The sequence below is a fragment of the Octopus bimaculoides genome, chromosome 12 (assembly GCF_001194135.2).
Source record: "Octopus bimaculoides isolate UCB-OBI-ISO-001 chromosome 12, ASM119413v2, whole genome shotgun sequence".
NCBI classification, from domain to species: Eukaryota; Metazoa; Mollusca; class Cephalopoda; order Octopoda; family Octopodidae; genus Octopus; species Octopus bimaculoides.
In genome coordinates, this window is record NC_068992.1 from 9862473 (window position 1) to 9875076 (window position 12604).

At 34.3% G+C, this 12604-nt stretch overlaps 1 protein-coding gene across 1 annotated transcript in view; it reads right to left on the reverse strand.

Annotated features, from left to right (window-relative positions):
• Nucleotides 1-12604, reverse strand: part of LOC106876754 (DENN domain-containing protein 4C) — a 129521-nt gene that overhangs the window by 12101 nt on the left and 104816 nt on the right. Inside the window, exons 19-28 of the mRNA XM_014925442.2 lie at nucleotides 11885-12026; nucleotides 10623-10808; nucleotides 9950-10078; nucleotides 9317-9647; nucleotides 7812-8009; nucleotides 5703-5852; nucleotides 3598-4761; nucleotides 2053-2302; nucleotides 1860-1911; nucleotides 658-1232 (exon numbers count right to left, since the gene is read on the reverse strand). Coding sequence (XP_014780928.1) covers nucleotides 658-1232; nucleotides 1860-1911; nucleotides 2053-2302; nucleotides 3598-4761; nucleotides 5703-5852; nucleotides 7812-8009; nucleotides 9317-9647; nucleotides 9950-10078; nucleotides 10623-10808; nucleotides 11885-12026 — 3177 coding nt within the window. The remainder of the gene's footprint in view (nucleotides 1-657; nucleotides 1233-1859; nucleotides 1912-2052; nucleotides 2303-3597; nucleotides 4762-5702; nucleotides 5853-7811; nucleotides 8010-9316; nucleotides 9648-9949; nucleotides 10079-10622; nucleotides 10809-11884; nucleotides 12027-12604) is intronic.

The window sequence follows — 12604 nt, forward strand, 5'->3', positions numbered from 1 at the left end:
ATATATATATATATATATATATATATATATATATATATAAGATGGGCTTCTTCCAGTTTCCGTCTACCAAATCCACTCACAAGGCTTTGGTCAGCCCGAGGCCATAGTAGAAGACACTTGCCCAAGGTACCAAGCAGTGGGACTGAACCCGGGACCATGTGGTTGGTAAGCAAGCTACTTACCACACAGCAGTACAAAATAAAAACATTTTATATTCATTTAAAATCTCATGAATGAAAATTTTCAGTTATTTTTCTTCTTTCTATTTTTTTCTAATTATATTTTTGACTTATTTCAACTGAGTTTAAATCAAAAACATTTTACTTCATTTTTCTTTATGAATTTACTGCAATTTTATAAATATGAACATTTCAAAATAATAACAATTAATAAAGTTAACAGTATATGTTGATATTCTATTATTACTTTGAAAACCATAATTGTTAAACCATGAAATATGTAATTTCCTTTGAAATTGTATTTATTAGGAAGTGTTTGATTGTTGAGTTGGTGTAAAACCTATATAGTTAATACTGAAGGGGTAGACTTAAGACAAACCATCTTAAAATAACTATTCTTTGTTATACCCTTGTTGGTGGGATTTGAACTCAGAGTATAAAGAATAAAGCAACAAAATAAAAATGTGCAATAGCTTACCCAGATATAAAATCTCTCTTAATTTCAGAGGGTAACGAGGAATTCCTTAATTCTTGCTGCCCCGTCGTCTTTGTGGTGGCTGTACTTAGACACAATGTAGGGGACTTCAGGTCTGGACCCTTATCATATAATGAACTGTACACAGCAGTAGATGTTGTCAATGCTGTAAGGCACTCACTCGTACTACGGTAACGGTTTGACTTGACATGTTTGTTGTTGTTGTTGTTGTTGTGTGAATCTGTCGTCACGTCAGTGGAACTCTGTTCATTTGACGCCTCACTGGAGATGGTTTCACATTCAGGACTGCTTTCGTTCACACACTCCTGACTTTCCGACTGCACTGAATTCTGTGTACCTTCTTCGGAAGTTGTTTCTTCATTGTTACCTTTATCACAACTAAACGTTGAGGAGATACTAGTCCTCTGCGATGGTGGATTCGAGGAGGTTTTGCTTTTCTCACTCGATTCTGTTGTAACTGCATTGCTTTTATCTTTACCAGGAGAACCAAATACAGACGATGGCTTGTCTTGATCCTTGACTGGGGAAGTCTCCTTCCTTGAAGGTTTCCTTGCATCCTGTGTAAATAAATCAATAAAGCTCTCATTCAGTACACAGAAGAAGAAGGAGAGTTTAATTCTGCAAATGAATACGGAATTATTTTGGGAGAGATTACGATCTTAAAAAAAAAGAGACAATCTAAGATCTTGAAAAAAAAAATGACGTTCAAGCAAGATCAATGTTGCTTATTTGTTAGTTTGACATTTTCTAGAAAGGTTTTAACAGTCAAAAGTCATTTTAGTACAACACTGAACATACACACACACACACACACACACACACACAGAGTTGCAATGCTGTATCTGAAAGTATGTCTGTTTATCATCTGACTGTACATGAAAATTTTACCATCAGCTAACTATCAGAGAGTTTGCCTTGAAGCATGAAACTAATAGTTTGATACAAAAGTGAACAGAACTAACACACACACTGAAATGTTAGCAGGAGCCATAGTTATTTCACCCACCTAGAAGGGTAGTATCTCTGAATAAGAACTGACTGATTTGTAACGATCTATTCAACCTATACCAGCATAGAAAGTGGATATTAAATAATGATGATTTTATGGACCACATTTCATAAGGAAGTGTTTCTGAATCACTTTGCTAAAATAATATTCAATGAATAAAAAAAAAAAGACATACCTTGATGAATATCTGTATGCGTGGGACAAGCTTTTTGGCACAAAAAGTACAACTAATGAAAGATGAAAACAAAAAAATAAAAAGCACCATGTTATTTTGATATTTGTAATGTTATTCAAGGTTAATTGCAAACATAAATTTCATTTAAAAGGTGACTAAAGACAAATAGTATGGACCAATGAGATTAACTAACCTTGTGTTTAGATTTGAATCATCAGCAGACCAACCAGCCATAATCTCTTCGTCATAGAGCAGACAGAGACAATGTGGACAACGGCAGCAACTGGTCATCTCCACTTCAATAGCAATTTCTCCCATTTTCTCAAAGAAATCAAATAAGCCATAACTAAGGTAACTATCTGTGGATGTGCTTTTAGTTGAAGAATCGGAGAATTCCATCATAGGAATATCTTGCCCGGTAAATGTCGGAGAGGAAATTGAATCTTGAAAAGGTAAAAAGAAAAAGGCAAATTATATATAGACACCTGTGCATGTGTGTGTGTGTGTCTCAAAGAAGACACAAGCACTTTCACACACATGACGGAACTTCTGCCTGCCAAATTCACTCGCAATGCGACAGACTGAAGCATTGTGAGTAAATCTGGAAGGCTGCAGTTATATGTGCAAAGATGCGTGATGTGGTGATGTATGAGAAAAGTGAAATGAGATGAACTGAGTAAATTAAACAAAATAATGACAAAAAGAAAAAGAAAAAGATGTAAGAGTCAATGATATGCCTTACAGTTGGAGTTTACACAGAAAGCATGAAAACATGAGTATAGACAAATAAACGTTACAAACAGGACAGTAAAATGGGATATAAGACAAAATTGAAAGAAGTCCTTCATCGGCCCTCAACTAAACATACTATGGTTTGAACACACGTGAGAGGATGTGGGCACCATACTTTGTTTAGTAGTGTTTAATAGCCACAGCTGGAAGCTGTCAGGGATAAATATTACAGAATGAAATGATAGAAATAAAAGAGACAAAACATAAAAGACAAGATACGTGAACAGCCTTTCAAACCACAAATGGAGCAAACAAGCAAGTGTGTGTGTGTGTGTGCGTGCACACACACACACACAAACATTTGTTTACATTTATTGAAATAGATCAAATCAAGTTGAAAAGTGAAGTTAAGATTTGATTAAATATTTATAATAAATTGATTGAATATACATACTAAAAATACTGAAAATAATTTATATAACAACACATTTCTCCTAAATCAAATATTTCTGTTAGCTTACTGTTGCTAGAATAAAGCATAAAGATTCATTAAAATAATGATTTATGTGCAAATTAAGGGGACCATATTGCTTTCTTTTCAAAACACATCAACTAGAATTGTCTTTCAGCATTTCAGTTTTAAAAGATTTAACTGGGCATCTATAAACAATGGACTAAACTTGGTTGCCAAGAGAAACACTTTACTTACAGTTGCCTAATTGTATCAGAAATCAGAGTAGGCACTCACTGAGATACAAAAGTGTAACACAAAGATATTGGCCCTTGATGTCTACAGATGGGCCACAACAGCTGAGAACAAATTCACTTCTGATACTATGTCCCACGAGATTTCTTATGGGTAGCCATTGCCAACTGTTAGTAGACTATGACACAACCTAAGGTGACGATATTTATGAGTGTTTGTTGAATTGCAAAGAGCATCAGTGAAAACATGAGCATACAAAAATTAAAAAACAACAACAACAAAAAAAGCATGAATACACACCATGAGAAGACTGTCGTCTGTTTTCAGTCAAAGCTTCATTAAGGCAGTTATCAGTTCGACTGAGAAAATCTAAACTCCCTGACATTCTTTGCTTAAGTCCAGAGAGGCCGTCATGATTATCTTCGTCACCAGTGCCGCTATCTCTGTCTTCAGAAGGAGTCAGGGAGAGATTAGATCCAGAATGACCAGGCTGGGTGATGGATTGTTTCAGCTCATTCAGTTTGTTCAATACAAGAGACGCAGACTTCAATACACCACTCAACATTTCATTACGCCGGCGAAGACTATTAGTTCGTCGTAACTTAGTGTCCTGTGAGCGATCTACTTTTCCGGCTTCGTCCAACGACAAAGTAGAAGAAATCTTTGATTTCTTTTGAGGTGTTTGATGATTAAAATTAGCTTTGACTGAATCGGCAAGACAGTCAGGGGAGCTACTAGTCCGTCCCAGATCGCCAAGTTTGCGATTACCTGTGTCATACCTTATGTTCACTAAATCTTCATCATCCATCCCCTCTTCATGCAATGTGCTGCACAAACTACTAGTCCGAATATCAAACAATGTCCTTTCAGGACTTACCTTTTGTACAAGAGATTTTTTAGAAAATGAACTAGAGGGCTTTGTAGGGGAGACGGGAGAAGAATTGTTATTCATTTCACTTTCATTGCTATCAAATAAACCCAAAGGATCGTTTTCTGTTATGGGAGCACTAAATGAAGAAGACAAAGGTATTGAACTCTTAGTGGGGCTTTTAGTAGTGGATTTACTATCAGTTTCATCAGTAGGAGTAGCTTCTTCACTTGGTTCCTTTTCACTAGGTAACTGTTGCACAGTCTCATTCTGATTGGCCTCATCTGAAATGATTCCACTGTCTTCAATACTAGGGTTTGCAAGGAGACAAGCCTCTACTGTTTTCTGTTCAATGGACTCGCTAACTTTCTCTTTCTTAGTAAGGTCAGAGAAACGCATTGAGAAAGCGTTTGCACTACTCCAAGATGGTCTCCAATTCGAGAACATGCTGTTGGAACGCGTTTTTAAATGGTGGTCTCCGGCACTCTTGTGTCTCTTACGTTTTGCTTCCATTTCTAGATCATGCAAGTTGTAATTGAAGTTGTTATTCTTCAAAATAGAATCACTGACCATCAGTACACCAGCAGAACTACCAACTGTTAAAAAGGAGAACGAAAAAAAAAAAAAATCACATTTGATAGAGTAATGAGATCTAAACAAATAAAAAAACTACAATGTTACACATAAAACAAATATGCCATTAACAAATATTCAAATTTCAACAAGAGCACTCAGAGAGTGCAAACCTCCACCAAGGCAACACCAACATCCTCTCAACTATTAGCCAGAGATGGATTTTAAAATGAGAACATCTGAAATAAACTCGACTGCTCTCACAAACGAGAATACTAAAAATGAACCTGGGAGCTCAAAATTGAGTAAAAAAAAAAACTGGAAAAATAATCCAGAATCCTTGTCCGGTACTGGATCAATCCCAAAATCTAATCAGTTCATGCTAGTCACCAGGCCAAACATCCCTCAAAGTTTCATCTGAATCCATCCAGCAGTTCTTGAGATATCTTGTCCATGGAAAAACAAACAAACATGACTGAAAACATTATCCCTGCCTTCGCTAAACCAGAGGTAATAACACTAATTAATATATAATAAAACATTGAAAACAGTTTATTTACTACTAAAAAAAGAAAATGCAAATAAAAATATTATTATTTATTACCACTCTGGATTTATGTGTTAATTCTATTAACTTTCTGTCACATCTTTCTCAACAATTCTAAGAGAAAACAATATTAGGAAAAAGAACCAACATTTTACTGTATTTCCTGACATACAAATCAACATAGAATATAGTGTAAACATGTTAACATCCAAACATAGTCAATATCTTTCCAAATTCTTTCACATGGAATTTTTGGGCCTCCAAAATCATTTTGATACATAAGTCAACCTACCTTTTTTTTTTGTTGCAAATTTTGGTCTTAAAAATTTGACTTGCATGTTAGAAAATACAGTAATTTGCAAATGAAAACTGGACAGCAGTTTTTATAAGGAAATGGAAACAGAAAAAGATATTTACAGAGGTTTGTTTTCAATGTTTCAAGACTTTCAGTACTGGTGATATTTTTAGCTGATCTTCTCATAATGCTGCCAACACGAGTTCGGAACTGAGAGCCAATGAAGTTATTATTGGAATGGGAACTATCAGAGCTGTTGGAATTTGCTAGTGCTGGAAAAAGAATAAGTAAAAAAAAAATATTTATAAGTTTAATGAACTGAAAAAAAATGGGAAAAGTTCATTAATAAAAAACCTTAAAAAATATTTGCAAATGTGCAAAAACTACTACTACTACTACCATGTCCCTAACAGACAGAAAAATTACAGCTAATGTCCCTAAATGTGGCAGAAGAATTACAGCCAAGTAAGGAATGAGAGAATATTAAAAATGTAATTTCCTTATTTCATAGTCTCAAAATTAATTCCTGATGATAACAGGAAAACTTTAACTTTTAAAGCACTTAACATCATCAACATGTCCTCCAGGCAGTTAATGGTATGACTGTGATTCCAAAGTAATGTGGTTTTAAGGCAGGTAACATCAATGTGATTTTAGTAAAAGAGAAAAAAATAGAGATTATCAATCTGAACATATTTCCAAAAGTATTATTGACTAATTAGAATGGTTAAGGTTTGTAATTATAACAAATTACAAACTAACCATTAATACTGGGTGTTAAACTATAACATTGGATTCCTTAAATGTTATATCAAACATATTACAATAGTTTAAAAAACACAAACAAACAAAACTAGTAATGTCAATTTTGGACATTATAATACAACTTGTGGAAGAAAATACAAAACAATGCTTTAGAACATTTTCTTGGTCTAATAATGTGATAGATGCAGTTAAAACACTGACAATTTATTAGTCTTTAAAAATTGATTTCAAAAGGCACTGGCACATGGTCACATGTTAGGGGTTAGACTGAGTGGGGTATAGTTGAGTGATTCAAACTCAGTACTTGATCAATACTTAATTTTAGTGACCCAGGATGGATAAAAGGTGAATTAACCTTGGAGAGATTTGAATTTGGAAAGTAAAATAACAAAATACCAAAAGGTATTTCTGTTTCACACAACCCTTTATCATTTAAACTGGCCAGATCTAGCCAAAATTTTCTTCAAATAACTAGACCTGGCCTCTCACACATACCCTACAATGTCAATCTAAAAATGAACAGCCATGACATAATGCACGATTAATTCAAAACAATGTGGATAAATAAGAATTACAGTTGACAGAATAATCTGAACGCTAAAGGGTTAAATGAATGCATGAATGTTTTCATCTTCATGGTAAGGGCCAGGGGTGTTGAACAGACCCTGCTTCACCACAGACTGTTGTCTCATGCTGCAGCTGTACCCTCTGCCAGGGGTCTCCCCTTTCAGTCCCTGATGCCATCACTTTGTCCTCATCTCTATCAAAGGCAAACCTGTTTTCCATCCACCCAGCCACTTGAGGGTGTGAACACAGCAGCTCTGAGCTCTGATAATATGACCAAAATAAGGCAGTTTTCACAGACTGATCAATGTCGCCAGATTTTGGTTCACTTCCATCGCTTTCAAGACAATTCTTCTTTCTATGGGTCACCCAACTGGTCTGTGTACTTGCCTGGACTGCATTGTCTCAAACATCCTCAATCAATCTACTAGTCTCTAATTATTAAAGCAATTAACTTAATAGTACTAATATCAATAACGAAAAGATATTTTTTTTAATCTTTCATGTCTCTCAGATCTCAAAAAGGTTCCATAATCAGACAAAGTTTCAACAATTGCAAATGCAATTTATCTTCAAAATATTTTATATTGAAAAGTTATTCAAAAGAATTAAAAGATGATAAAAAACAGAAAGAAAAATACTGCAATTTCTTTCTTTTTTTTTTTTTTTTTTTTTTGTAAAGAAAACACAAAACATGAAATGATTTCTTTGAGAAACATTAAACAATAAAGAAATAAGTTATCCAAACATAAAGTGAAGAAATACGAGACGTTTAAAGAAAACATAGAATAATGAACATCAAGGAATAGATTGTAAGTTAAAGCCAGTCCAAGTAAAATGGCAGGACAAGAAATTCTGGAACAACAAAGAAAAAAAAAAAAAACCAATACAATCTCTTTCACCTGATAATTCTTCAGTAGTGCTTTTACTTCTGATCTTCCAGCATATACTGGAGCGAGAGTGTTTGGAATCTTTTGTCTTACTGGAATTATTAGTGTTATGCTGCTGCTGCCGAGCCTGTTCTGCTGAGGAAAGGGCTCCGTATAGGGTCTTGGCATCTTCTTGAGTCATAGAGCTATAACCTCTATCTGATGCTCCCCCTGAAACCATCAGAACACATTCTCAGCATGGAGAGAGAAGGATTTACAATAGCATAGTGGCATGCAGAGTACAGCAGCAACTGTTTTGAAATAGCACATGGGCATGCATTAACAAACATAAATGCTTGACGGAAAGATAAGATTACAAACAACTTCATTTCAAGGCAAACATCCTTGAGTTGCTCAATATTATAATAAATATCATAAATGAATAATGAATATGACAGAGCAAGATTATAAACAAGTATCGCTGTGAACCAATATTACAACAAATGTAATAATGAATCAATGCTGTAATAAAGATAATAAAATCAATATAATAAAGACTTGATACTTTACAACAAATATAAATATCAATATTACAATAACTAATCAATATATCAAGATGTTGTGGTGGCATGGAATATTTTTATGAATCGTTATAACAAATCAATAATATAAGAACTCATAAAGCACTGTATTTTCTAAATGTATGCCAAGTTAAAAAAAGAAAGTTAAATACCAAACAGATATTGCTGTAAGAATATTTATAAATCCTGTTAATCAACAATTCACTTCTACAAAATAAATAAAATTATTTTGGATCTATGATGCCATACTGCAATAAACCAAGTAACATTTAGCAGAGATGTTGAAATAAGGTACTGGACTACCTGGTTTATAAAAATCAGGTGTTTCATCATATTTTGGAACTATTTTACCTTGCTGCAATTCACCTGTCTAGAAGTGGCATCTGATAAATCGGATAGGTTCTTGTAAGACATTGATGACATAGCTGAGGGGAGATTACTATTTCTCTTCCAATTAAAACTGACAATTCTTAAAAATCTACCTGACGTTCATAACGTATTTACATTTATATTTGTATTTGGCGTTAAGAAAGAGCATCCAGCTTTTTAACCACATTGTTCCTGGTTCAGTTCCACTGCGTGGCACTTAGGGCAAATGTCTTCTACTACAACCCTGGGCCAGCCATAGCCTTGTGAGTGGATATGGTAGAGGGAAACCGAAAGAAGACCATTGTAAATAAATGCATCTATGTGTGTCTCTTTAGTGTTTGCTCCACATCACTGCTTGACAAATAGTGTTGGTTTGTTAATGCTCCTATAACTTAGCGATTCAGCATAAGAGAGTGACAGAATAAGTACCAGACTTATAAAAAAAAAATATTAGTGTTGATTCGTTTGACTGAAAATTCAAGGCAGTGTCCCCAGCATAGCTGTAGTCAAACGACTGAAACGAGTCAATGACAAAAAGATAAAAAAACATAGAAAAGGAATTTAGTGAAAAATCCACGTTTCCCTTACCTGTACTCATTCTTTCTTCATTAGCTACTTTATTAGAACAAGTCACAACCATATCAGAACCAAGATCTGTTTTGGCAATAATTCTATTACCCGTGGTGCCACCACTGTTAGCATCAGTGCTACTGACTGCAGCTTCATCTATGCAGCTGTCATTGCTGGTGTGGCTGACTTGGTCGAAATCACTTTCAGAGTTATAGCAGTAAGCTGTGCTACTTCGTTGGTGCAACAAACCCTTTCGCAACTGTGCAATAGCTGTAATCACATTACGCAATTTCTTCCATAGCAGTAAACCATTCTTGGTATCACTCGGCCATTTGCTCTCAAGGACAGCCTAAATTAAAATAAATTAAAAACGGTAAATAAAAAGAAAAAAAAAAACCTTTCAGTTACCATATTTCTAGTGAAACACAGTTTTTTTGTTTGAATTAAATTTGAAAATAATGAGTTTAGAAAAATAACTTTGTCACAAAATTAAGTTGGCATTTGGAAAATCAATTAACATGGAAGTCTGATGGGAAGTTTTAATTTACATAACTTTAGAAAGAAAAATTTGTACGATAGAACTAAGGACAGTATTTGGCAGGTTGGAATGAAAAGGGTTAAAGTGAATAAAAAAAACAAAGTGATGCTGACCTTGTTGTAATATCCATAAGTAATGGCATTTGGCTGGACACCTACACGCTTCATCTCACAAAGTACCATAACAGCAAGAGTGGGCTCGTTATACTGACCACACAGCTGCAATACTACTCGATAACAAACCTGCAAATATTAGGTTCACATTATTTGGTGGTAATGCTAATAAAATCAACACACAAAAGTCATTCCTAGTTTGGAAATTACATTAAATGTATTGTAATGAGAATAAAAAGCATTTTGAAAACTAAAAAGAAATTGCCCCAAGACAAATACCATCTCCAATTTCTTTGATAAAATTAATTCCACAAGTATTTCACAGTGAAAACAATTGCCTCAGGAAAAGCTAGTATATTTATTACGCCATACATAGATAAATAAAGGTGAAGCTAGATCCTCCCACCACAAAACTTGACTACAATCACAACAGAAAATTGTTGTTATAAAAGTTGCCAAATGTTTTCAATGACAAGAAGCCATTTTGACCAGGGAAAATTTGAGTCAAAATAAATAGTTTTTATTTTCAACATAAGAGAAAATCAGCATACATTTAAAAATTTATTTCATAAAGAGGAGGAAGAGAAAAAACAAAAACAATGTTTAAATATGTAAGATTAAAAAGTAATTTTAGTTCTTTCAAGAAATGTTTTGTGAAAATAAGCAGACTTACTTCATCAGGACGGATATCTTTTACTGTATTCATCTTTTGCAAGATGTCGTAAGCTAGTCTAAGGGCTCTCGGCTTTGACTGGCTGAGCTTCACAAATGCAGGTAAATGAATAAACCACAAACAATAACAATGTCCAAGTAGACATTTCGCCCATAAATCAGGAGATCCAACTTGCTGCTGGGCAATCTGGATGAAAAGAACAATTGAATTTCATGCAGGTTTACAATCAAATGATATACAGAAAAAAAAAAATTATAAAATGTTTATCCAAAAGTGGAATTCTCTGGAAGGACATAAACTATTGAAATTAATTTTAAAAACACATTTCTGTTTTCTTCAATTGCATCTCATCCTATATTCACATGCACAAAGTTTCCTAATAAGTTAACCAATAAACTAAAACTTATCAAAACAGCCTGGTAGATTAAAGAATATGAGAAATGTATTAAAAAGGTTGCTTTAATTGCAACTGTTTTTTTCATTAAACAAAGCAAACCTTAATGTGTATCAAGTCTCCATGTTCATTTTGTCTCTAAAAGTGCACTAACAAGACATCATTAGTGAATTCCATTTCATGTATGCATGGACATGCATACACACACACACATCCAAAAAACAGATAAAAACAGGCAGTGGTTTGTTTTGTGTCTTTTGTAGATTGTTCTTGCTTAATTAGGGACCCCAACAGGGCTGGCATATTCCATGAGGTTTGTAATGTTTCTTGGGCCAAAAGCAGTAACACTAAATGCACTATGTCTCTGCATGGTTTTGCTTTCTTTGCCAAGTTTTGGGAATGTTCTAGGATGAGTGTTGTATGTAACCTTTAGTAATTTTGTCTTTCGTAGGTATAATACTCTTATATAGAGGAAGCCACATATCTCCTCTACAGCAAGAAACCTGTTACTGCCCTTTCATTTATACTTTAACCTTTCAACTCTCTCACTAAAGTTGAGAGGGCTCTTTCGTCTTGTGAATTACATGACAACCTTACTAGGGTTGGTGCCCCAACAAAAAGAAAAAAAGAAAAGAAAAAAAAGAAAGAAAAAACAGTATATTCTATGAAGTGGTTAAGATGAGGAAGAGATGCCAACTGGAGAAACCACAACAAAATATACATTGAAACACAATGCTATCCGCCAACCTGTTTTGATACTCCAGCATAGGAAACGGACATTAAATGATGATGTATGTGTATATATATATATATATATATATATATATATACACATACACAAATAAAATGGGATGAAAATATTGTTTACCTTCTGTGCCATGCGCACTTCTTGCTTGGTACGTTTTGCAATCGGACTGTTTGGACAGGCAGACTGTTTACCAGCTAAAGACGAAGTGCTAGATTTCTTTAACAGAAACAACTCTGGCTTCAATTCTGGAAAACCATTGTAACTACAAAAGAATAAAATGAACATTTAAAATTTTTTTTTGTTTCTAAATATGAATATCAAATTGAACAGAGAAAAAAATTTATTGTCCGTGTAAGCGACGACCGTGCGAACTCAAAAAGGAGAAATGGTGACGAATGGAAGAACAGAGGACTCCTTTTATTTAAACGTGTCACACGGTCGAACACATAATTATATATCAAATGATGATGATACACATGAAATGTTATGCTACGATAACATAGATGACCAGTAATGAAAGACCACAACCGTATAAGATGAATAACAGAGATATTTATTGTAGCGTTAAAGATGTATCTCTGTGTGAGAGTGTGAATGCGACATATAAGAACATTATCAAAGACAGGCCGTCATACAAAGAAAAGTATGTATGTGAATGATACATGTATGTGTATGTGAGTTATTACAGCAAATAGAAAGAGTCAATAACACATGAGCAATTATACCAGTTCTTTAGTACACTATAGGAAAAGTTCTGTAGGTGAAGTGAGTTGGCTGAGTGTGGCAGTGCTGATCACTAGTTGTGATGTCGTGGCATCGATGCCGGGCCGTGATTCTTGT